The 26,410-nt window shown below is 43.1% G+C and overlaps 1 protein-coding gene across 8 annotated transcripts in view; it reads right to left on the bottom strand.

Annotated features, from left to right (window-relative positions):
- Positions 1-295: 295 nt before the first annotated feature.
- ZNF423 (zinc finger protein 423) overlaps positions 296-26,410 on the bottom strand; it is a 227,100-nt gene continuing 200,985 nt past the window's right edge. For all 8 annotated transcript variants that reach the window (XM_083870152.1, XM_083870149.1, XM_083870150.1 and 5 more), the window contains 3 exons: positions 23,644-23,775; positions 21,954-22,069; positions 296-963 (listed from right to left, as the gene is read on the bottom strand). In XM_083870152.1, the coding sequence (XP_083726278.1) occupies positions 934-963; positions 21,954-22,069; positions 23,644-23,775 (278 nt within the window). In that variant the 3' untranslated portion in view covers positions 296-933. The remainder of the gene's footprint in view (positions 964-21,953; positions 22,070-23,643; positions 23,776-26,410) is intronic.

Below are 26,410 nucleotides of genomic sequence, written 5' to 3' on the forward strand. Positions count from 1 at the left end.
TTTTAATTGAAACAAAGAAGCACAGAGATATGGTTAAGGCAGCTAAGGTCCCTCCATTCTTGCTGAAAAAATTAAAGTATTAATGAGTATTATAAGCTAGCAATACCTTTAGTACATGTTCTTACCTCACCTCAACCTGCCGTGGAGCCAGGGAGATACATCCAGAAACAAACACAGTGCCAGACACAGAACCATGGCTTTTGCTTTCCCTCCTCCTGGGCTGCAGAGTGCTCTGTGCCATCAGGTGAGTGATCACTGAGATTCGGCCACCCCAGCAGCAGCAGCAATGCAGGGGGCACTGACAGACAGACAAGCTCTGACACTAAGCTCATGTATTCCCTTTATTGAACTGTACTAGTTATTGCAATCAGATTAAGTCACATTTATAAAGCAGACCATCCAGTTGCACTGAAACCGATTATATTCATTACATAGTTTTAATCACTGTCCGGTGAACTGGCAAATCCAATCAAAGCATTAGTCTTTAATTAAAAAATTAAAAAGAAATATTCAGACAATAGCCAAGCAATCACATCACAATGCACAGTTACCTAAAATTGCAATTAAAAAGCAGTTAACAAAAAAGAAAAAAATCACACCTAATCTTTAACTATCAATATAATACAAGAAGCAACAAAGGGCAACAGCATCAAAGCAGATTTATCTAACACTATAAATTCAGTCAGAAGCAGAAGCTCTAAAGTACACTAGCTGAAGCAGGACAATAAAAAATACTGAGCATGGAATACTTTTAATCTCTTCCATTAATATTCATTTCCAGCTGCTTATAATAGCAGCGCCTCATGGCCAAATCATTAGAGTTTTACATCTGGGTTGCAAATGACACTTTGATTGGATGTAATGTTCAAATGGTCCTCCCCACTGTGCCACCGTCAAGTCTTCTGCAGAGAGGTGTCCTGTAGTGCCAGTGGCTCACTGTGCGTGCTGGCTCAATGTGTGGTTCTGGAAAGACGAAAAAAGGAGACATGCATGAGGGGCAGAATAATAGAAAGCATGCCCATACCCTCCCACTCAGTACCATTTATGCAGAGCTCAACATAAAAGCTTCTCAATTATTACAAAACAAAATGCAATAAAGAAAAAGTACTCATAAGTAACAGCTGCCAATATGACATACTTGCTTTGTTCTGACAGATCTGTTAATGCTGGCATGAACTTAGAAAAAAAAAATGCTACAAGCCAAGTATAGTCATGAAGGTTTCCTTTTTTTTTTTTCCTCCTTTCAATACATATCAAGAAAATGGTAACTTCATGGGCAAAAAAAAATGCCTTTAGGGATTCCCTTCACTGTAACAATTAAAAAAAAATAAAACTCTGAATCGTGAGGGAACCCTTGCCATATTTTACTCTTTTATTCTCACTCGTACCGGGTGCAAGTACTGGCAGCAAGAGACACCAGATTGTGACACACACTTCTCAGTCCAAGAAATACTTCGGCAATAACAGCTGAACTGCCAGCTCAGGCACCAGGGTAATATTCCCAGCAGAAAAAAAGGCTGGACATGTAACCCAGAAGTTAAATCTCTTTAAAGAATATACTTTTCTCGACACATTTCTTTCAGCAGCTTAGAGTCTCTTTTGTTCCCTTTTTTCCTTTTGGTAGATTTGTAATAGCCTCAATGTCATCACAGTATCTCACATCAGAGGATGCTGACCTGTCTTGCCATTTTGTGTAGGAGCCAATAAATCGTGGAGCCAACCTCGGAAGCATATTTTTAGAGCAGTACCAATTCACCTACATTCTGTCTTCTGACTAAAACTCCAGTCCTACACATAAGCTTAGCTTTATTTGTGTGATTATCCAATTATTTGAGCAACTAAAGAAGTGCTTTATGGTGAGGTTTTCTTGAGCTGAGTCCCCAACATCCCCAAATATAAAAATTCATTTGTGCTATTTCAAGCCCAGGCAATTTCCCTAGTCTCCATCTGCCTAATAACAGAGCCGGGCAAGTCCGCCAGCTTGAAGAATAAGTTTTTAAACACAAAATGAATTTTGAATCTAATTATTTATTTACAATAATGAAGCTTCAAAATAAAGCAAGATATTTTAACTTTTCATAAATCATCTGGCCCTTCCACACTATCCACAGCTCCATCGTGATCAGGATAAAAGAGCAATCCCCCGCTTTATCCAGAGATGACATCTCCCTGATGGAAAGAAAGAGCTGATGGGCGGCGCGGGGCCGGTGACCCGGTTTGCAGCGGGAGCGTCGGTGGCAGTGCCCGTGCACTCCCGAACGGCGACCACCAGGTGTCAGAAGCGCCGTGAGCTCCCGGAGCACGGCCAAAGTTCCCGGCGGGGCCGCGCCGGGCACCGGGAGCCGCCCCAGGGGCAGCGCCGCGGATGGAGCCCCGTGAGCGAAATACCAGCTGGGAAAAGCATAAAGTCACTGCTTCGGCATAGCACCGGCCCTCTCTGCGCACCCCTGCCTGAGACACTGAATATGCAGAACCATAAATCAGAAATTCATGAATTGACAGCTGGAACTGCTTTGCTTTTAGACAATTTAACATCACCAAACACAGAATTCAATGGCTTTTTTCCTTTGATATACATGGAAATTTTCCTGGCCTTAAGAAGGAATGACCTTTGCAGTGCTGGATGTTATTCTCAAGTCTAACAATGACTTTATGGAGGAGGATGGATGGAGCCCTGCACACACAATAGCAGCACTGACAAGAAGCTTGCCCACCAAACCTAGCTGGGGAAGCATGAAAATGTGAAAGAATACACAGGCTCCTCTGTGCTCACACACTCCTCAGCATTTTAACAATGGCCATTTCTTGTGCACTTCATTATAGTTTTATTTTAAAGTCATCCTGAATATCAATAAAAAACCCAAAAGGTTTACCATCTTCAAATTGAAAGAAGGGCTATTCGTGGTAGACAAATCCATACTTAGTTAGTCAGTGTCATTTAAAAGATAATGCACAATCAGCACTGGATGCATGACACACAGCCTACAGTCAGGGAACATGATTTCAAACTTGTGTGGCTGCTGCATTGATTACACCAGACAGGTCAATAAAGGAATGGTATGTGGCTCTAAATCTGATAATGAAGCTTTTATTGTGAGCCCTCCCTCCTCAAACATCAGCTAATAACATGTTCTGAACATTCCCAATACAAGGAATACACTGAGTTTGGGATCAGAATTTGTCAAAGGAACAAACAGATAGTACTCAAATACTGCAGCCATTTAGAGTTGGGTCAGGCAGGAGCTGAGAAACCAGCTGTGCTATAAGGCTAGGAGTTTAAAAAATCAGATTTTTTCATATGCAAATCTTGATTTTGTCTTAGCCTCTCAGGAATGTACCATTTATTCCCTGTGCATGCATTTCTGACAATCAATATGCTGGCTAGTGCCTAGACCATGCAGTTAATAGTTATTGCCACGTTTTACACAGAGCCTCACAAACAGGTCTGTAATGCCTATGGACACGAGAGCCTGTGTGCTCTGCATCCTATCCCTGCCTTTCTGAGCAGATCCTGCTCAAGGCATGGGCACAAATGCCAAGTCCTGCACACCCAGGTGCCAGTGAACACCAGGTGAAGGCTGCCTAACCACCACTGTGTGTGTTTGAAAGTCCCATGAGAACCTCCCTATGTCCTCTGCCACCCACATAGGTTTCTCACATAGTAAAATGTATTTCAAAAGATGCCTTCCAAAAAGTACTCTGGCAACTTGTCTCCTATTACTAGCAATTGTCATTTCTTATCTTCTTGCTTCTACTCCCTGTGCCCTGTGCATCTGCAGCTCGTTGGAATTGTGCTCTGCAGATGTCAGAAAGCATCTGAGGCATTCAGGGCTTATGTCTCTTTTCTCACACATCTGTTTTCTGTATTTGACCCATGGTTTTTCAAATACCTTTATTAGGCACTTTTTTTGTGTGCCCACACACAGAAAATTCCCCTGGCTGACCAGACTTTTGGAGCAATTCAAAATCAAGTATTAAGAATGCCCTGTGCCTTAGTAGGAACAGTTTTGACCCCAGTGGAGCCACTGGGCTGTTCCAGGCAGCAGAAGGAAATCATAAAGACCGGAAGGAAGCAAGTGTTTTGAAACATGTGATATTACAGGAGTGCTGCTACCTAAACAGCCTAAGGAAACTTTACCCACCTTTCCAGCAGGAGGGTGGGCTACCTGAAAACAGCTCGGGTGTGATTTTTCAACTCCAGAAATAACAGTTAGAAAACAACAACAACAAAAAAAACAAACCCAAGACTTAATGGTGGTTTCCAGAGGAAAATAGAGCAGCCACAAAAATGCAGGCCCTCCAGGAACACTCCTGTGTGTGTGCACATGCCTACCAGCTCCAAGGCCATCCATACACGTGCCTGTCTGGGGCCAGCAGGAGGCACGACATCATTTGGAAGCTGAACAGGAAAAATGGTTCTTCCAGCTCCTGTTAGACCCCCTGGTTTACGCACGGCTCACAGCTGATACCCCACTGAATACATCATTCTGAGACATTATTGCAGCTGGAAAACTCTACAGCAGCACTAAGTCACCTGTCAAGATCAAGTAAGTCACAGCTTATTTATAGGATAAGCCTGGAAAATCTCTTCTTTTCTTAATAATCAAGCAAAATGGATAACAATTCCATTAGTTATGTCAGAGGGAAAACTGCAACCACCCCAAGTCTTGGGGCTGTTGCAATGTTTAAGTGGAATTTTCTACTGGCTGCACAATCCCCGAATGAACCATTTATGGAAGTGTCTGTGATCAAGGAATTGGGCGATGGGTTTTGCAGGAAATAAAAAGATTTCAAAGAATGGTTGATTATTGTCCATGTAGATACTGATTGCTCTCCAGATCTTCCCTGGAGACACCCCCTGCCTGCCCTCTGGATGCAGATCAAGCCATTTGTGCAGGACATCCACAATGAATATTTCTCTGGGTTTTTTACATGCATGATTATGAAAACACCGGCATGAAAATCTCCATTTTCAGACCTCTGTGTCAAGAAGGAAAGCATCAGGCTTGAAAGATGATCACTTACAACAGTTCAAAGAACTCTTACAAGCTATATAAAGATGGAGAGAAAAAACACACAGACACACAAAGCAGCGCATGATGGAGCCAAGCTCCAAGCCAGGCAGTCAAGCTGGGAGTCTCCCACACTGCAACGACACTCACTGCCAGCAAGTCACAGGTGTACTACACAGGAGCAGGTGAAAAAAATAAAATGCAACTGTGAGGGGTGTGATAATGGTTTGGGGCCATAACACATCCAGTCTATAGTGCCATTGTGCATCTGTTATGGATTTAGACATTTTCTATCAGCCATTTACAAACACACTGTCTACGTGCATAAGCACATACCCTTAAAAGACCATATGTTATACAAAGGTTAAGAAATGGCCTAACAAGGCTGGTGCTGCCCACCACCCTCAGGTGAAATTCATAAGCCTTCTGCAGTGTTACACAGAGACTGGGACTGTGATAAAAGGCTACAACGCCTCTCTCTCCCCTTCCAAATGCCATTGAAATGAACAGAAACCATTCCTCAAATAATTTCAATAAGAATTATGGAGATAAAAGATTCATGTGACGATCAGCCAACATGAAAATTAACTGGTAATTAGCCATTGGGTAACTTATTAATCCAATTTTATTTTTTTTTTCTCAGGGTGTGGGGGGGTCCTCCAGACCCAGGTAAGAGCCCAGGTAGTTTCTCTCTGCTTCTCCCCACCTCTGTTCAGGTTTCTATCTCCCCTTTTGTCTGATTCCAAGCCCAGAGATTGGGGTTATGACTGGGGACCACTGGGACTGTGTCCCCTCTTCCCCATTCTCTCTCCCTTTCCCTTTATAGAGAAGGGCTGGGGAACAGAAGTGATGCCTCCACTGACTGCCAACATACACAGCTTGCCAGACTAAAACTAAACCTCAGATTCAGGCATTGACTTGAAGCAAAGGTTTGTCTCACATTTAAACATATATATATATATAAAAGACAAAACAAAACCTCCAAATTGCTACAAACAGAAGCTAAAGTGTCTAAATATTTATGAAATACCATCTGCAGCAATCTTTTTTCAATGTTCTGCATCTTTTGAATTCAAACTGGTCCAAAAATAAATCTCTCAGCTGTTATTACTCATTACATATCCATAAGCACAGACAGGTACTACTTCCCTTTAACAGCAATCCATAAAGATAAAAATCTTTATGCCTTGACTTTATAAAGGGATTACTTCAGGCAGAGGACACAAGATGACCCTTGCTTTAGCCATTGGAGATTATGCTCTCTACAGAAAGCTGTGAGCCTTAAATTGGTGCTGCTCTAATCCTAAACTGGAGAGGCATTCAAGGGATGCCATGACCCAGAAGAGCAAGCGGAAAAAAAACTAAATTAAAAAAAAAAAAAAAGGCACACTAAAGGAGGAGGGTGGGAAAGGAAAGAGAAAGTGAAAAAAGAAAGAAGGGAGAGCAAGCTTGATTTACAGGATAAAATTATTTTTAATTTTAATTTCTGGTTACTACTTTCTCTTTGCTACCAGACTCTAAAGAAAAATCACCTTTGCACCCCCTTGCAGTTTGTATGTGCTTATTTTTAGAACTGTTTGACAATTATCCAAGGGTCTAAGACTAACAGATGGCCTGTCTTAAAGCCTCATATGTTCACTAGTTTGCACTTCTGACAAACAGTAAATGTACTCAAGAGTGTGCCATAAACAGGGTTGAATGAATACTCAGAACACAATTTAGTTAATACACTTCATTAAAACTGATAGTGGTAACCAATGTTTCCCATAAAACCAGGTGTTAATTGCCCTTCCAGTTGTTTCAGGTAACTTACCCAGTGACATTTATATGTTTAGATCATAGTTTTTCAGGCAGCACAGTATTACTTCTTTCCCTTCCCTTGGTATTTCACCCACTACATAAAATGCTTGTAACAAGTGAACTCCAAGTTATCATGGTATGCAATAAAAAAAAATAAAAAATTGTCAGGCAAGACAGGTTCACATGTCCCTTCTTTATTTGAAGAGTCCCTTGAAATGGAGGTAGAGGCAAACGAAAGGTGGCACATCCTTTGTGGAAGGAACGGCTGCCTGTGTTACAGCTCCTTCATCTCTGAGCATCTGATAACTTGCCATATGTCAGTCAGTCCCTGTGTCAGCACACTTTGAGATGGCACTTCAACAAATGCAGGTAGAAAGCTGTCCTTTACAAGTTATTGAACCAGAAGAAAAAAAAAAAAATCATTTTGAGTGTCTAAGAAAATATGCCTGGAGGTTTGGTGTCTGCTGAAAAGTGAAGTTACCTGTTTCCAATGGAAAGAGCTGCCTCTGATGTTTGCACATGATTACTCCGGGGGTAACCGCACCTTTCACTGCTATTGGGACACAGGAACACTCACCTGTGCCAGGACTGAGCTGCCCCTGGGGTTTCTGTGCTCACTGGGGAGGATGAGCAGCCTCCCCCAGTGTCTGCTCATCTGGGGACCCCTCGGCCACCGCCAGGAACCCGCCCGGCTCCTGGGGTGACCGGGGCCTGGCACTGCAGCTGGAGTCAAAGGGAACCTTCGGAATTCGTAACATCGACGTGGGGGGAAAGCCCTTCCACACGCCTAAATGCTGCTTTTCCTTAATACCTGTTTTTCGGCGGCCAGCACGTCCCTCCTCCGCCCGCCGCTGCCGGGTGTGTGTGTGTGCAGAGCCCGGCACAGCCAAAGCACAGCCAAAGCACAGCCAAGGCACAGCCCCGGCACAGCCCGGCACACACAGCCCCGGCACAGCCCGGCACAGCCAAGGCACAGCCCCGGCACAGCCCGGCACACACAGCCCCGGCACAGCCCGGCACAGCCAAGGCACAGCCCCGGCACAGCCCGGCACACACAGCCCCGGCACAGCCCGGCACACACAGCCCCGGCACAGCCCGGCACAGCCAAGGCACAGCCCCGGCACAGCCCGGCACACACAGCCCCCGGCACAGCCCGGCACAGCCAAGGCACAGCCCCGGCACAGCCCGGCACACACAGCCCCCGGCACAGCCCGGCACAGCCAAGGCACAGCCCCGCGTCCCCGCCCCGGCCGCCCTTTGTTCTGCTCCGGGGCCAGCGCCGCGCTGCCTCTGCTCCAGCTGCACTGCTTCGGCCCATTCCAATCGATTCGGGAATTGCCATAGGTGTTTCTGGGTTGTTCTGGTTGGAAAAATTACCTTGCTATACAAAATACCTTTCTCCTAGTGCCAGCTTCGTCTCACACCAGCTAGGAATTATTAGATGATTTATGAATTTGATTTCTCTTCTAATTCAGGTTGTTTAGTCCTAATCAGACTTTGAAAACTCACCTAACTTACCTAACTCTTTCCACTTGAAACTAATAATTTTGTATCATCAGTCTTCTAGATCTGCCTTCTCTATTCTTCTGTAAAACTGAGAATAAATCCAGTTGAGCCTATTACAAGTGAACTCCAGGCACAGCCTAAGCCTGGCATAGCCCCTTGTATTCTATTAAATGCCTCACCGAAAAGTCTCCCAAAAACACAGGGTAAAATGCTGAAGTACAAAAGCAAACTGAAGCCTTTGGGAAAATCTCCTTACCACAGCACTTTGGAAATAAAAAACACAGAGGAATACATTATTAAGAGATAACCAGAGTCTTCTGTTGGAGAAACTAGCTGTAAACACACCGTGATTCACTGAGGCACCCAATGAAACCAGGGAGCTAATAATACCTGTCTTGAGGGACCGCATGCTCCTGAGAATTTCACTCAGAAATGCAAATTTATCAGCATCCTTGTAACTTATAGTCTCCAGTATGCCATGCACAAGATCAAAAATAAGCCAAGGGAAGAACCTTACACTTCCTAAATATAGAGTGAGAGGGACAAATTTAATTACTGTTGTCAGAAGTGCATGAAACCATTATATTTTTAGAATACCTTCACTCCTTCCTCAGCCCCACTGTTACTCCCTGACTGGATTCCAGAGCCATTTCTGATCCCAATGGTTTGCAGGATCCCAGCACAGTGCTCTGCTGACAAAGGTGCTGCTTTAACCTGAAGTGACCCTCCAGAGCTGTCCTCGAGAATGCAAACACCCACTTCCAGCTTGTTTTCAAACCTAAGCCACAGTAATCAGAAAAAGCATCTCCTGCCCACAGGGACACTCCTTTACCTGTGCTACACCAAAAACCCCAATACACACCCCAGCGCTGACCTCTTTCCAATCTACTTACAGGTCCTACTCAAGGAAGCAACGTTTCAAAATAATTTTTCAGAGGTAAACCATTTTCCAGGAATCTGGAAAATGTTTTCCTCTCAAAAGCATGAATTGTTGATTTCTTAGAAACTAATCCAAATCTTATCTCGTTAATCCTTCCCTGATCTAAGGTAAATCATATCACATAAGCCAGTTAATTGTTCATATCTGTGAGGGCTGGAGTCATCATTATGGAACAATTTGTGGCTCCTCTAAAGACCAAATGATTTCCTGATTGGATCTTTATTATAGGACCAGGACGGTGCCTTTTCAAAAAATACTGAGAGCAAAAGGGAAACACTTTAATAGCATCTTTAGAAGTCAAAATGCATAGGGCAAAGCTTCACTGAGTGACTGTTTCCATGGGGATATAAATCAACAAAAGCCAGGAAATTGAGAGTTGAACCTAAAACTTGCTCTGCTGTTCTCTGGTATGGCAAGGGTCACTGAACACCATCTGATTACTTTTTGTTGCTTTTCCCCCTGCACCAGCTAGGTATTCCTGGTATTAAGGACAGGTATAAAACATTTTCTGTCTTAACTGTCAATTTTAATGCAAACATTAACAGGGGCAGGTCTCACAATCATAACTTAGGCAACATCCTCCACTGAATGATGGGAGCTGCAGCTGAACCAAGTTCCTTGGGCCAAATAAGCCAGACTTGACACAAGCAGCACCTGCCTGCAGCAGGACCACAGCCCTGTAATTCCCTTAAGATGCAGCAACTAAAGTGAAATTCCCTCTAATGGAATACTGATCTAACAAATTGTATTGCCTTGTGTTATAGATACACTTTTCTTAGAGGCAGATAAATATTCCTGTCACGTGGCACCCACACACTGCTCAGGCTGACAAAACGGCTGGTCAGTGACCTGTTGCCTTGGACATAATGGCTGTTATTGCTGGTTTCTAATTTCAAAAGGGGAATAAAAATCCTCCAATGCAAGTAGCTCTGCTACAAAATAGCAAGGCCATAGTTACAGCAGTGCTTTACATGCTGCCCTGTTAGTGTAGATGCCACCAGCAGAGCAGAAATCTGCAGAAAGGGTTGTGCTCAGCACAGTGCCCGCTGCCACAAGGAATTAACCCTGGAGGAGCTAGGAGTATGAAAGAGCCATGCTGAATTTGTTCTTGTAAGTAAAAGAGGGGCCAAAATATCACCAACATGAGCCATTTTCTCCAAGACATCATAAGACAAAACAGCAACGCAACATTGCTGTGGAATGTGTGCAAAACAACTGGGTTAAATGGGATTTTCCAGCTATTGCAACTCCATTACAACAGTGACACCAGGAAAATCTGCCTTTTAAACAGCAAGATGCCACATCTTAAACAATCCTGATTTCAGGCAAAGACTAAGAGCATATGCTGGCCCCAAATGAGGACACATTTTTTGATAGTAAATATGTTCTAAACAACCTCACTCCTCCTTTTGGAGACACAATAATGTAACACACCGATGACAGAGATGCCATACACAGCCAAACTTCAATGCCCATGGCAACTTATTCAGGTTTAACTGTGCAGCAGAAACAAATGAGGAGGCTGAGTGGTCAGGCAGCAGCTCTCCCTCAGGGCTGGCATTGTGGGCACTGCTTTGGCCATTCCTGCTCAGAGCAAAGTCGAGGCAATGGGGTTCTGGGGAGAGGCTCTGCACAGAGGTGACCTCTGGGTGTCCACACTGCCTGCCCAGGACGTGGCACAGAAGATGCACAACACACTCCACAGTGCATCAAGCACAGCTGAGTGATAAGCTCAGGACTGCTGCTGCCAAATCTGGTCTGGCTCACACAGAGTTGGGGTGATAGAGCCTCATTGAACCCAAGCTGACCTTGCACAGAGCCATGAGCTCTCTCTACACTGATCCCATCAGCACATACCATCTCACTCTATCATCTAGATTTTTCCAACAAAGCCCCATCACCTCACTGAGGACGGATAGTTTAGTATCTCATAAGTTATTCCATTAACATGAAACATGAAGGGAACATTAGCAATCCATCCACTGGCAGTTACAGCCCAGGCTGGGTCATTGCACATGTGCACCAGCCCTGCACCAAACACTCCCATCCCCTTCGCATTTTACATAAGCAAAACAGGCACAACATGAAAAGAAGCTGTATTCTGAATTGTTTTACCTTTCTCCTCTGGTCAAAGAGAGGTATAAAACTACTCTCAAAATACAATGTTAAAGCAGGGTATAATTAGGTAAACAATAGTATATGATTGAATATGCTTCTCTGGAAGGAACAACAGAAGGAGCAAACAGCAAGGCTGTTCCAATCTTGTTTTCAGATCCCTGAGATGGGCTGGACTGAGAATACTGACAGCCATCCTGACAAGAGTGTGGAGGTGCAGGCAGTGACAGCCCTATACCACAGCCGGGTGCAGAAAAGCAAATAGACCACTGACTTTCTAACAATTCCTTATCCTCTTGCTGTTCTCAGACCCAATCTTTTTCCCAGCCACTCATCATGCTTGCTCCATGTACCTGACCTCACAGAAGAATGAGAACAGGTAAGCCAGGGAGGAATTAACAGGAGTCTTTCTTAGGGTGTTTAAAATCCTCCTGGGAAAACTGGCCCTTGGGATGGGGTTACAGGGCAGGACCCCTGTCCTCAGCTCTCTCCAGCAGCCAGGGCTGCTGCTCCTGCCACCTTTCACTGGCTGAGGAGATAAACCCTAGGATTACACCCTACATTTCTTACTCAGGAAATCAAGGGTCTTTTAAATAAACACAAAACCTTTTAAATTTCTTCATGAAATTATTTTTCAAATTCCTTCTAGCAGTAAAAGTGATGGGGCCTCCACCAGCACCACAGCAGTAGGCAACAGCAGCACAGTATCACTCCAGGATTTCCTGTCTGGAGTCTAGGCTTCACATCTGAAATACAGCACACACACAACATTTGTATGACCGAGGAAACACAAGACGCTTGCCACACATTTATTATCTTCCTGGGGAAATGATATAGAGGACAAAAGAGACTATATTTACTCCCTCCCCAGCTGCTTTTACAATCTAATAATTTATTTCTCCTGGACATAAATTTCAGATTTAAACGAAATCCCTGAAACCTAAAGATGCCACATGGTAGAGGCTAGGGCAGTATTTCTTTCTGTTTTGGAGATGGAGTGCTTAATGCATTGCTCAGTTATCCAGTAGCCTTAAAATTTAGAGGGGTGGGGGTGGAAAGAGACAAGCAATTAGACTGTGGCAGACCCTAGATGCAAATATAGGTGACTGTGATTACTACCTTCATACACAGAGTTAAAAATATCTGGTTATTGAAAATTATTTTCTCAGTCCACAGGGGGTTTATCTAGGTTTGGGCTGAGATGTTTATTTTTTCTGCAGCAGCTGTACTGGGGATTCTTTTACAACATTTTCCTTACAGAGAAGCTATACATCATTCACATTTCTGAAAGCTGAGGTGCTTTCTATGATGTAAGAAATCTCTGCAATTAGAAACAAACATATCTTTTCTCAGTAAAATAAAATGCATCCCCAAATCCTTCAAAGCAGTAACTAAGATAGCAGCACTCTTAGGGCAAATGTAAAATTCCAGGGTATAAATTCATGTTAACTGTTACAAATACATCCATCTGTTCACAGACTAACTAGTGACTGAAACTGATGAGTCCAATGAAACATAATTTTTGAGTCACTAGCGTCTGTTCTCTTCTAGTAATAAAGTAAATGCTTTTCAATAACTCTGCTGCTTTTCAATGCCAATTTCCATTTAAGTAGGTTCAGGTTCTCTGTACAAAAAAACCCTAAAATTAAAATAGCAAATGCCTTTTCTTTCCAAAGGTCAAACTCAGCTTTTAAAGAACACGCAGCATTTCAGCAAGGCAGAGAGGAGAAAACTCCAATCAGATAAATGGGCTGTGTAATGATTGAGAACCACGGCTGCCTCAGGTTTCTGAATGGGCTGTAGCATAGAATTTGGCACAGACTGATGTTGAAGCTTATATCTCTTTTACTGCAGACAAGAAATTCACTGAAATATATAAATAATGAATGTGGCTGGGGATCTCTACTGGTACTACTGCTGGTTCTGCAAGATGCAGGAGCAGAAACATACACTGCTCCATGTTTTTGTTATTAGGGAATCCTTGTTCTCCAACAATAAACACAGAATATTTAATCTGAAATGGCTTCTGTGGCACATCCAATATAAGTTTCAGCTCTCTAGAAGTGCCAGCAAATTGCAGAAAGATAAGTTACAAAGACGTACCTAATTTGCTGTGATGAATTGTGTGCATGCTTCAGTGATCAAAACTGCAGCTGAGACCTATTATATTTAATGATCTAGACATTTCTTGTGAAAACACTCAGGCATATACTGTTATGTCTGACAAGCATCCCCATTTTGGTCTTTGCAAGCAAAGGAAGAGACTGAACTTTTAAAAGGATGCTGTACAGCATCCTCGATGAGCTCTTTAAAACTGATCAAGCTCCACTATTTTCTTTAAATAATGCTTATACTCTCTTCTTTCCAGTGCAGCATTCCTCTTCCTTTGAAAACCAGTCAGTTCCTCTGGATGCTAGCGACACTTACAGGAGGCAACAGAGCTAGTCTGTGCTCAGACCCCAAACTATGCTCCACAGCAGCTACTACAGCAGCAGAAAATCAAAAGGCTGGATCAGAGATTGCTTCCCACCAGCAAAGAAAATCTCTGACAAGACATTTCAGAGAGAAAACAAAAGAAAGAAAAAAAATTATTTGTCTACATGTTACACAAGCATTCTGTTTCTATTTTAAGGACTCTGCCCTGCTTACAAAGGCATGTGCTACCCAGCCTGGCAGGGCCAAGCAGGGGTAGCCGGTTGTGCTGTCCCTGAGGACACTGCTCCCGCACAGCCAGCTGTGCCATGGCCACGCTCACAACCCCACAGCTTATGGCCCCTGTGCTCCAGCCTCTACACAGAGCAGCAGGAAACAGGGCTTCCTACCACCCTCCTGTGGGGACAGGCATGTCACCTTGTGAACATATGAAGGACTTTGGAATAAAAGGTCTGAGGTTTCCAGGGCTTTATGTCTGGCTCCTCTAAAATTGTCCTGCATGGAATGGGGTATATTATTCAACCTTGCCTTTCCAAATTTGCAAAATAGGGAAAAAACAACCTCAGAAAATGTGCTGGTAAACTAATTCATTCATGGTTATAAGAACCACAGAGATCTGCAGAGAGAACCCACAGAATTTTCTTGCTACACACATCCAAGAGCTCATGCCCTCCCTCCACGGTCAGTCTGAATCTCTTTCTGTCATTCATTGTTCAACAACAACACAGCAAAACATAAACATGTGCTTTTGACTCCAGAAATAAGGATTTCCAAGTGCTGAAATTTTCATTCACCTGAGAAGCTGTTAAATACTATCACAGTGGTAATTTGTGATAGTCTGGTAAAGAATGAAGAAAAGGTATTTGTTAATTGTTGACATAAGAAAATTAATTTTCCATCCCTAAACTTTTTCTCATCTCTCCTGTGAGCTCTGATGCAATGTTACTGACTGGCACTGCTGAAATGCCAACTTGCATTTCTCATCCTTAATTTCTCTCTAAATGTCATTAGTAATTGTTATTGCCAGACCAGAGAGTGCAATCTGGTCCTTCTGAAAGAAAATCCATTTCTCATTTCTTCTCCTGTGCTTCCTCCTTTTGGTCAGGATGGATGTTTAACACAGGCCATGTGCTCTGCTTCCAAGAGGACAGGAATGCATTAATGTATCTGGAAGTACAACATTCCTGCTTTATTTATTTACATGTAATATGCCTGGATCCTTATGAATATCAAATTGTATATTCAGAAGGGTCTTCAAAGCACATCCTTCAAGAACACTAACAAGTCTTAATTGAATACAGCTAACAAGTAGGGGAAGGGAACACCCTTTAATGTGTGTATACAGACTCCTCTCTGGATGCTTTCATAATTTACTCTTTCTGGTGGGCAGCAATGGTGTCAAATATAAAAGCACATTATATGATTTTCCTCTCTTTTTGTCACATGGTAAACAAACCTCTTTAGTGAGATGTGTAAACTAGTCTAGCTTTGGTCTGGATTAATATATCACCCTCATTGCCCCAAAAATAAAAGTGTTTTCCACCACTAAGAAGGGAGGTGAGCTTATACCTCTGTGTGCAAAGGCTGGCTCCTTGCATATCACTATGTATTGAGGCAGAGATTTGGATGGTTATGTGCAGCAGCTACAAAATTCGGTCTCTGGTACTTAGAGGCAAGTAGCACTTTGGCACATTGAGTCAGTTTTAGGGGGGACTCTGTGTCACAACAGACCTTTAACAGATCTCCCCATAATCAGCACATCTTACACTTTCACGTCTGCATTATATTTTGTAAGGTATATAAAGTAATTAATTCAAAGCTAAGCTGCATTTCCATACCCATTAACTAAAGGCATCTTATCTCAAAATAAATAGACATTTGAACATTTCCAGCCAGGAATTGTGCTTTCAATAAACACAATTGATGCATATACATTGTCTCTTGGCGGCTTACACTCCTGCCCATCTGTTGGGATGGCATGGTGCCTGCGCAAAAGTTGGTTGGACCCTTGCCCTAGGGCATAGATGACAGGCAACGACGGGTTTAGCTGGGCAGCCTGAGCAGCAGATCCAAGTGCCATCTCTGCTGGAGGAAGCCCCGTCTGTGTGCCAGCACTGCCACATTGGAACGACATGCCTCCTTACACTTGATCACACATGTTGACACTTGGGTGCGCTTAAGTGCATTAATGACTAAAACGATGCCTTTCACCTGGCTCCCTTCTCTTTTTTTCCTCCACTCTGCACGGCTGCTGGGTTTTCTGCACATGTTAATGTGAAGTTGTGTGCACTTTGTTAGCCAGAGCCAGCCACAGAATGGCCCTGATGTTTAAGAAATGAAGGAGGGGTTTTTGTTACAGGCCATGCTGCTCCAGTGCCAGACATATCTTTGTCTCAGGTGAGAGATCTTTCTGCCTCTCACTGGAGATGTCAGACAGGATAAAGATGCAGCAATATATTGATCAGAACCATCTTTCCAAATGAAAATGCTACACCCTGGCACTATGGCACTATACACAGGACAATTCAAGATTTCTGTACTATCCTTTGTTGCAGCAGAGGTGGCCACGCAAAGAGGCCACACAGTCTGGATTCCCTTATTGTTCCAACAGCCCCAGCAAACACCCCCTGCCTCTGTGCAAGGGAAGAAGGAGCTGGCTGACAAACCACAAAGAGGTGCATGTGTATGAACAGCCCTGGCTCTTACATTAACCTCTGTGGATGTCAGGCCCAGGAAACCTCTTGCATCCCCTGCACAGAACCCCAACTGCAGCTGCTGCAGAGCCAGCACCAGCCCCACATAGTCTACAATGGTGTTTCTTAGCTTTGGTCCTTATCAGAGCCTGTTCCTAACCCTAAATTTTCAAACAGCCACATATTCCTCCTCCTCTGAATGTAAACACACACATTGAAAACCAGAGACCTTATAGGTAAAAAGCTCTTCCTTGCTGTAAAAAGAGATCACAGATAAAACTTGTGGTTTTGCAGTCCATAAAGAACGTTCAGGCAGGCAGACTCAACATGATGGGTATGTGCCTACAGCACTTTTAATTTTTAATTATTGTTAGTTATAATTATCTGACTGCGTCTGAATGAAACCCAGCAATATGGCTGGAATAGATTTTTGGTAGTCTTGTAATTTATTAGCTTTGTAACTACTAATAATTAAAATTTAACAATACTCCAAGCACCATAGCAACATTTTTTAAAGAAATGCTAGCCAAATCTGCTAGGATAACTGACTAGGTAATTTTCATGGTTTTAAAGAAGGAATGACATTTACAAAAATTTAAAAATTAAGAAATAAAAGTATGAAAGAAGGAAAAAATAGCTAACAGGTTCGTAAAAGCCTATGAAAAAGCAAAATACAAAGATAAAAAAATCTGTCTTAAAAGAAAAAAAAGGATGTTACTTGCAGAAAATTAATTCTACACATGATTTTGTGCTTTGTATGAAATTTAGAAAGTGCTCATGGTATGTTTTCAGTAAGAAGCTCTTGGTGTTTGCTGTCTAAGACACACTAAGTCCTGAAATACAGCAAAAGTTACATCAAGTGAAAGCACTGCCTTGAGATAGAGCCACATTTCAGGTCCCATTCTTCCTGCCATCCACACACTCTTAAGGAGAAACATTTTCTGCAGCTTCCTCAAGATACCATGGAATTGCCTTTATGTCACTGCCTGAATGGACACTGGAGCCCAGAAACACTGAAATACTGCACTGTTGCAAGCACATGGGGCTGGTTGGAAGAATAATTTACTTGTACTTAAGTAAGCCTTCTTATACCCCCAGAAAGTAGGTAAAGTCCATTTTTTCAAATAGGAGCTGGAGATATGGCTGGATACAGACTTAAAATTGCTTAAGTCTTTCTTCAGTGCTCCACTGGTGGTGAAGTGAGCCCTTGGACACAGCCCTGCAGACTCGCCTGTGGGCAGGTGGCTCCCAGCCAAGCCAAGAGGCTCTCGTTCTCCTCTGGGCTTCAGGGGCCACTGTTGTACCCAGATGGCCCCAAGGACCACTGGCATGAGCAGCTGGAGATGCTGCTCCCCATTGTCCCCCTCCCAGGGAGACCAGCACAGGTACAGAGCAGCTTCCTTGTGTCCCCACGGGGCCACATCAGACCATAGGGCAGCTTGCTGTGCTGCCCCTCGCCTGGGCAGGTCACAGTCCTCTATAGGAGGAACATCTGACATCAAGCTGACATTAAAAGCAGACTTAAAAAGAGAAAACCTGCTTAGGGCTTGATCTGCTGTAATCAGCAGAAAGAATCCCAAGGACTTTGATGTGGACCAAATCAAGCCCCTGGAGGACATTCATAGTAAATCATTATTAATATAATGAGTGCAATTTCTGTGCAGCAGCTCATTCCTGTTTATGGATATATGAAAATTGCTAGCTTTTCACATAAAATAAAACGAGAGGGTAGACAGACCACAGTGTTAGCCAATGAGCCATAGTAGCTCCTTTTGATATGTGTACGTTTAAAAAACTGGGCATTTAAAATGACAGCGCATTCCTCTAGTGAAGCTCTCTTAATTTAGTGGTTTGACATATCTCCAAATCTGAGCAGAAAAGAAAGTCCTTTATTCATAGCAGGCAATAAAACACCTGAACACCTGTGCTAGGAAAGACCTGGCAGGTACCCTGCTCTCTTGGTACCTGGATTATTTGCGCATTGTTTATTACATCCCTTGCCTCAGTTTTCATCAATTGTAATCATTTAGGAGGAAACAGTATGATTAACAGTACACAAGCAAACAGCAGGAATTAATCCTTTAAATACAAATACTTCACCGGTTATGTGATGGCTCCTTGGAAAAGCAGTGTGGCAAAAGAGCACGTGCAAAAATCCTCCTCAAGTTTTCTCTGAAAACCACTGCTCAGCCACAATTTGCTTAATACAATTCTTGATGCAAACAACTAAGGAGGGATCTCTCCTTGCTGTGAATCACATCACAAATATAACTCTCAGCACCCATTATGTCTCATCATTTCCGACCCATCTTTGGATCTGGCAGGGTTCCCTGCTATGTTTTAAATAGGAAAGATTAAAATTTCACTTGTCGAAAAGCAAGTTCCTCTGCCAGGTCTGAGTGCCCATGGCCCCAGCTGCCTCTGAGGGGCTGGACCAGGCTCCCAGCACAGCTCCTGGAGTTGGGCATCGGTCTGAAAGGGCTCCTTCTGCCCTACATGGAAGGAAACCCTAACCCTCCAGCTCTACCCTTGTTTCAGTGAGCATGTTTCAGTAAGGGGAATGAAATGCCATAGCCTTGGTGTTTTATACATGAGCTATAAATTCACTCTTTTTCCAAGAGAATTTCATGATATTCATAGCTGTCAATTGTACAAAGTGAGGATGTGAAAAACACAGAGCTGCCAGCCTTTCCTCTTCTGCCCTAAGGGTGTGTGGGGTTATCACACATACTCTTTCCTTTGTGTTTCATGCTTAACCTTCCCATGTTTTCTTTCCTTATTTCCAGTGAGATAATGTAAGCAGTTAAGTAGCATTCTGTTTTCTTTTCTTGTGGCAATATCATCAAAGTAACATCACTGAGTCATTGCTCCAGATTCTCACCAAAATTCCCACAGTTTATAAAGCAAGTTCAGTTCCTCGGAGCGTTCCTAATCCTTGGTTTTACAGCTCCATCAGATGGTGTAAACCTCAAAGCAAAAACCTATATTAAAATACAACGACTAGCTCAGCAGCGCAAAGAGGGTTTCATCACTTCTAGAGCATTAAGCTACCAAAGCAGTATCTGCACCAGCCACTAGAGGTACATTTACAGCAGCATTTACAGTTTCTCATCACATGGCACAAGTGGTGTTCACCCTGTTTAAAAAAAGTGTTAAAAATCAGCAGGGCTAGTTTATGCCAGTCTAAAAGTTACCTTTTCCCTTTGCTGCCTGTCATTTTCCCCCCTTCCTTGTTTTCCCTGCTTTTTTTACAAGCACTCCACTCTGAATTTCTTCTTGAAATAGTTGAATACTCAAGCTTTTAAAAAGTATTTTCAGTGGTTTCACTTGAAAATACAAAGGAAAACAGCGTGTAGGTTCAGATTTTGATACCAGTTATTTCGTGCCAGTAGGAAAGCAAGTTCAGAACTGAACAGTCAAATTCATCAAGAGGAACCCCTTGATGGAGGCTGATTTGCCCACATAAGATAATTGCACAGTTAAAGACACAGAAAGGTTTATGCAGATTTAACCCTAAGTAGCAGTTGAACAACTGGTTCACTAAAATAATACTAAATCTTCATTACTCAACAAAAATACAACCAACAGTTGAGGAATTTAGAGCAGGCAGCTTACACACCAGAAACTAATGAGATAATCATGCCAAGGCAGACTGGTTCAAAAGTCTTGAGCATTTCTAACTGATTTATACACACATTTTGTGTCCTCCTTGGCTCCAATATTTGCATTAGTAAATTCCCTGGCATAAAGTAAACACACATTTCTGAGTCACTACTGAAATAAAGACCAAAACTTTGCAGCTAAGTATTGGATTTTCATTCAGCCAACATCACCATCAACCAAAACTACTCATGTAATTATTATGAATTATTATAAGCAGAAAAATTTTGAGTGCAGAAAAATCCTGCACAAAACCTGAAAAATTACAATCCTAATTTATATGATTAAAGCTGACATTTGCAGCAATTGTGCAATGCACAAAACTTCAGAATTGAAACAGTATGTAATTAAAATCTGTAATTGCAAAAAACAGGCTGCTTAGACTATAATTTAACCAGGTTCTCTTTATTTGATCATCTGATTCTAAAGGTTAATGCAGTGGCCTAGGAAGCCAGTGTTCCCATTTTAATTGTGCTGGCATTTTGACCAAACACCACTTTAAGGGAGATACGGGAGGAAAAATCAAAGCTTGTCTTTGCAAGCCACTGCTGCCTTCATAAAATGTTCATAGTGAGAACACACAAACCCAAAATCTGCTGACTTTATTAAAATATTAACAAGGTATAGTTAAAACTTTTGTACACTTATGCAAATCAGGTCGCTAGAACAAGGGAAAGGCGGGATCCCCTGGGAGGAAAAAAAAAATAAAATCAACAAAGTGAAAAGATCAGCCATCCTTCCACAGCATGACAGCACAACACAAGAGGCAGCAGCTTGGGAATTCAGCAAGATAAATAAAAACCCTCCAAAGTTTAAGTAAATCATGGTTTATAAAGCTAATACATTTAAATGAGGCATATGGTACCATTCTATAAAAGACTGCCTTTCCCAGGGGATGGGAGGGGTGATTTTGGTGGCCATGCTCACAGGTGAGATAGGTGTGAGGAGGCCAGCCAGGGTGGGCACCTCTCCAAGAGCTCTTTGGCGGGGCAGGCTGTGGTGCTCCACTGCCCAAGAGGTCCCATGCACACACACCATGGAGGTTCAGTGCCTGTGTGGGTTTAGCACCAAGGGTATTGGTGGGATTTAACCCTCAGACTCCCTGCCATGGCTCCAAGGAGGCCAGGGCTCCAAGCATGGCTGCAGCAGCCTGCCCAGGTCAGGGTCCAGCCCCTCCAGAAGGATTTGTGCCCCCCTGGAATGGGTGTGAGCCAAGCACTGGCTCTGTGGAGCACAGCTGCTGTGCCTGCAGCCCCCAGTGCTGCCAGGAAAGGTGGTGTGCAAGGGCTGGTGTGCACAGCCACAGCTTGGCAATGTGCTACTGCCTGGGAGGAGCCTCTGCTTGAGCATCATGTCGAGCTGCACCCACGCTTTCTCATACCTCAGTAGGGAAAATTCCTTTACTTATGATTTAGCAGCAAGGAAGGGGATGGGGCAGCTACCATTTGCTTAGTCTTTGTATGTTAATCAGTCCCTAAATTATTGATGGAGAAAAAGAAATTATTTACAAGGTGTTTGACGCAGACATGTAAGGATGTAGCAACACTACTGTCAAGAGAAATACTCATAAATCATGATATCTGTCTTGTCTTATTTATTTATTTATTCCAGCCATGCTCAGAGACCCTTTTCTCCTCCAGGTACCCAGGGAGGCAGGAGGAGACTGAGAGACTGTTTCAGGGCAGAAGAAACCATACCAAGGCTAGGCACCTTTTCTAAATGCTGCACAAGGGTGACAGTTGCACAGAGAAATCAACAGCTTTAGCTTTGTTTTTACTCCTGTTGTAAACGTACCTGAAGCTCTGTTTGAAAGAAGAACTTCTGTGGGCACTGGGAACAGTCATAAATTTTGTCTTCCTGCCCGTGCACTGCAAAGATGTGCTGCTGCAGTTTGTTTGCCTGTACAAAAACTGAAACAACAGAGTACAGTTAGTTTAGCTTGCTTCATCTGAGGCACCTCGTCTCAAACTGCACTTCAGAGTCTCTGCAATTGTAAAAGGTCCAAGGATATCTGCCAGAGAAGTGCTGATACACTTGGTTCAGCAGAATTTCCTTACAAGTAGTCAATTTAGAGTCTCCAGGCTGACAGTCAGCTTACTTCTAACAGGCTTTACATCCTGTATGGATTTTTGATATCTCACATAAAGCTAACACTGTCCACAGGTAACTGGAAGAACTCAGTCATGAGACCAAAGAGAGGACGTCACTGCTCCCGTGGGGAGCTCTGGGCCCATGGCAGGTGCATCAGATGCATTTTTAATGCAGGACAACTGGGCCAGGAGAAGCCTTGATGGCTGGTCTGGAAGACACGTGGTCCAGAACAGCATTTCTGGCAGAAATGTGAATCTGAAAGGGCAGGCTTGCCTCAATTTTTAGATTTTTAAATACATTGTCCATTCAGTATAAAAGAAAAAGATTATTGTTTAACATCACAAATATCCCAGCATCTGCATATTCTGGATTGACAATTATTCTGACTTTACCAATGGAAATTTTGAAGTGGAACATATGGAACCACAGCTTTAGCTGATTAAAAATATATATCTATATCTGATTTAATTTTTGTCTCACTTTACATGAATCTGTGTGTGAAAACAGCTTCTTCAGCAGAATTTAACAAACGCACCCAAAAAATTTTACAGCACATTTCAGAAAGGATAAATTAACTCCAAGCTCACACAAAAACCAGTTTCTCAAATCATGGGCCAAACCCTGAAGAATGTAGGTTCACCTTATTCTCACCAAAGTGAAAGGAATAGCAGGTGCTGCCATGCCCCTTTACTGACAACAGGCCCACAGTGACACCTACATGATCCTTATCTCTCAAACAGATTGGAAATGCAGATGTTAACTACTGTGTTGAAGAGAGTATAAAAGGCAGCCTTTAGCATGCACCCTGCAGATCCTGGGAAAGCAAGAATCACCCATGATCATTTGCACAGATGAGACAGCTTAAATGATCTACAGAGAAGGAATACCTAGCAGTCTCTCGGACAGGAGTTAGAAATGTGCCACTGTAAGAAAGCTGGGCTCAAAAAAACCTCTGAGAAAGCAGCTTGCAAAACCATAGAATTATACAATTTGGTCTTCTCAACCCTCTATTCCCCTTTACTCAGCACTGTAAGCAGATCATGGACCACCTGGCCTTTAAAGAGTCCTCGCTCAGGTGAATAAGGGCTTGCAAGAGAATGTCCATCTTTTGCAAGTCCTGCCCTTGGAAACACACAGCACCTTTGAGGCACAAAGCATAATGTAAATGTTTGGGACTGTGGGGGCCTTGCATGTGGCAATGTTGCTTGGTGTCAAACACCACACAGCTGCTCGGCAGAGCGAGCCCCAGCTTCAGACAGAGGATATTTGAACATTTCCAAGCATAGTATTTCTTTTTCCCAGGGAAAGGAATACAGTATTTTACAAATCCCCCGAGTGTCATTTCTGGATCTAGCCATGCACGCTGAGGCTTGTCTTGGCCTCCCTGTCTTACCTGTGAAACAAACAGGGCATTTGAATGTGCCTCCCATCCCCTCAAAGCTGTGCTCAATCAGGTGACACAGGAGCTTTGCCGGAGAGTCAAACATCTGGTTACACAGCTTGCACTCATGATTGATGCCTTCCTCTGCAAGGTTCAAATGATACAACTTGTTAGTGACACAGCAGATTAGCGTTGGGGAGGCAGCAGCAGTGGGCAGGGAACGCCTGTGCAGGCACACAGGGCCCCCCGAGCCCCATTCCCAGCCCCAGAGCAGGACCAGACTTCAGGGGTGCAGCCCCCACATCTGGGCTGTGCTGAAAGCAGCCCCGAGCTCCATCCACCAAGAACCCAATGGGCCTCCCAAAAATGCACACAGCACAGCCCTGCCACAAAGGGACAGCAGCCCTGCCCTAAGTGCAGAGTATTAAAGAGTCAAACAGCATTTAAAATTCCTTTAATAGTGTGAATTCAACCAGCAGCACTGATAGAGGGCTGAAGTGATGTCTTCACCTCAGAGTACACTGCAAACACACAGGAGAGGAAAGAACTATTGGAGAATAGCAGGAGCTGAGAGCAGAGTGTCAATGTAAATTTTTTTGTATCTCTTGGCTTTTTACATGGTGTAGAGAGACCACTGAAGGTATTTAAATGTAATTTGAAAGCGTAATTTCCTTGTCTTATACCTTAAGTCTTGAATACACAGGGCCTATTTTAGATGCCTCTATGTTCTAACTGAACTCATTGAAATAGCAATAATTATTACTCTTGGTTCAAGCCCACCACTTTTGCAAGACGATAAGCTTCTCTGTTTACTGAATTTTGTGGTTCCTGGTGCAGCTGAGGGGTTTTTTGAGGTATTGAAGTCATATTAAAGCAATTTTCACACTTAAAACTAAACAATCCTTTGGTTTTCTTGAAGGGAGGGAGGGAGTTGCAGGATTTTAGAAAACACAGCATATAGTTTATAAAAATCAGAAACTACCTAAAAAGCTTTAATACTGTGGATGGTTTCTGCAAATACTTCCTGAAAATATGCCTTTCCATTACTGTGGCAGTACATGAACTTCTCATGAAAACATATTTTAAAAACTAAATAAATTCTTTCTTTTGTTCCACACTCATCTTTATTTTTACATCCTCAGATATGAATGGCTATTAATTTTTAGTTCCGAGATCACTGAGACACGACTACATTACTCCATGAACCAACTCTTGCCAAATATATTTGGATCTTATGAATAATGTGAGCCCTCAGAAGGACAGTCTTTACTTGTAGTTGCTTCAGATTAGCTTGTTCTATCTTTAAAGGGGCTAAACAGAAGGAAAGTATTGCTTCCTATGAAGCCTTTGGTACTATCAGGATCCCAAGGCCCCTGTATAAGGCTTGGACAGTGGAGAGCTGCTCGTGCTGCCTCGAGGCCGGGTGGGCTCTGTCTGCAGTGGCAGTGGGTGCTCACAGTGAGCGCTGGCACCGAGGCTGCCTGGGGACAAGTAAACAGGTGGGTTGGGAAGGAGATAAAAAAGAGAAAAGGAAAGAACCAGGAACAGAAAGATGAAAGGGCTGTAGCTCTGTGGCAGCAGTGCTGTGTATTCCCCCAGGAGCCATAAGCAGGGACTGGGATATTTCTGGGACGCCACGAGGCTTGCGATGCTCTGCTGGCGCAGCCTCCACGGGCAGGCGTGTTGCCCTCTCTAATGGGTGAGGTTTCCAAACCAGGCTTTCTCCCCTCACTGTGGCCTAAGGCTGGATTCTCCCATCAGACCCTTGCCTGAAAAGTTCTGGCTTTGTGTGAATTTTGCAACTTGCTCCAGAGGGGAGAAGAGATGGGGAGGGGGCATTAGCCACATGCTGAGCATGCCCAGCCACACTGCTGTGTACAGCAACCAAATGCTGCAATAAACCCGCAGAGGACAAAGCAGGAACTGGGGGGAATGGAACAAACGCCTTCTACGAATAAATCAGAGAAATCATGTTTGACATTAATTTTCTACCCTCTACATACTGGGTATTTGGAAAACAGTGATTCATGTACAGCCTATGGTCCTGCGTGAGCACATGTGTTCATAAATACAGACAGACACATACTGATGGCTAGACAGCTGCTCCTTTTCCAGCCTAAATATCTATAATTTGAGTAAAAAAAAAAAAAACAACCCCAAAAAAACCCACCCAAAAAACAAACAATGCTCAGCATTTCAGTTTAAGTATACTCTTACAAGCTTGGTATGTTTAATTAGGTAACAAAGATTGTGTATTTTCTTGGCTGATCCCTGCAGTATTTTAAATAGTTAAACCCATAACAAACTAAAACTAGAATGAAAAATAATAAAACATAATGGGTTCCTGCAGATCTGGAAATTTATCCCACTCGAGGCAAGACCTTTTGATTTGCAAATCCACTTCTGAATTATAAGGCCTTCTCCTCACCGGTGGGGGTTTTTATTCCACTCCCACAGGAGTCCATTATGTATTTCTTGTGTCTATAAAACCATCCAGAAAGAAAAAAAGGGGGAAAAAGTACCATGGTTAGCATGACAAACGTTTCTCTTTTCATGCATGTGTATTCAAAATATGAAAATGCCCAAAGATATAGATAGAATTGCTGCTATAATCACTCTCTCCTCTATGGCATTTTACAGCATATTATTTTACACAGAAACACAGCACATGTATAGGGATACTCAGTCACCTTTGGAGAATAACTTCCTTGAATTATATAAGATCATATAGGTACATGCAAGGAGGCTTTTTGACAATGCAATGTGACAGTCAAATGTG

This window comes from Zosterops lateralis (assembly GCF_965231275.1).
Source record: "Zosterops lateralis genome assembly, chromosome: 12".
Classification (NCBI taxonomy): Eukaryota; Metazoa; Chordata; class Aves; order Passeriformes; family Zosteropidae; genus Zosterops; species Zosterops lateralis.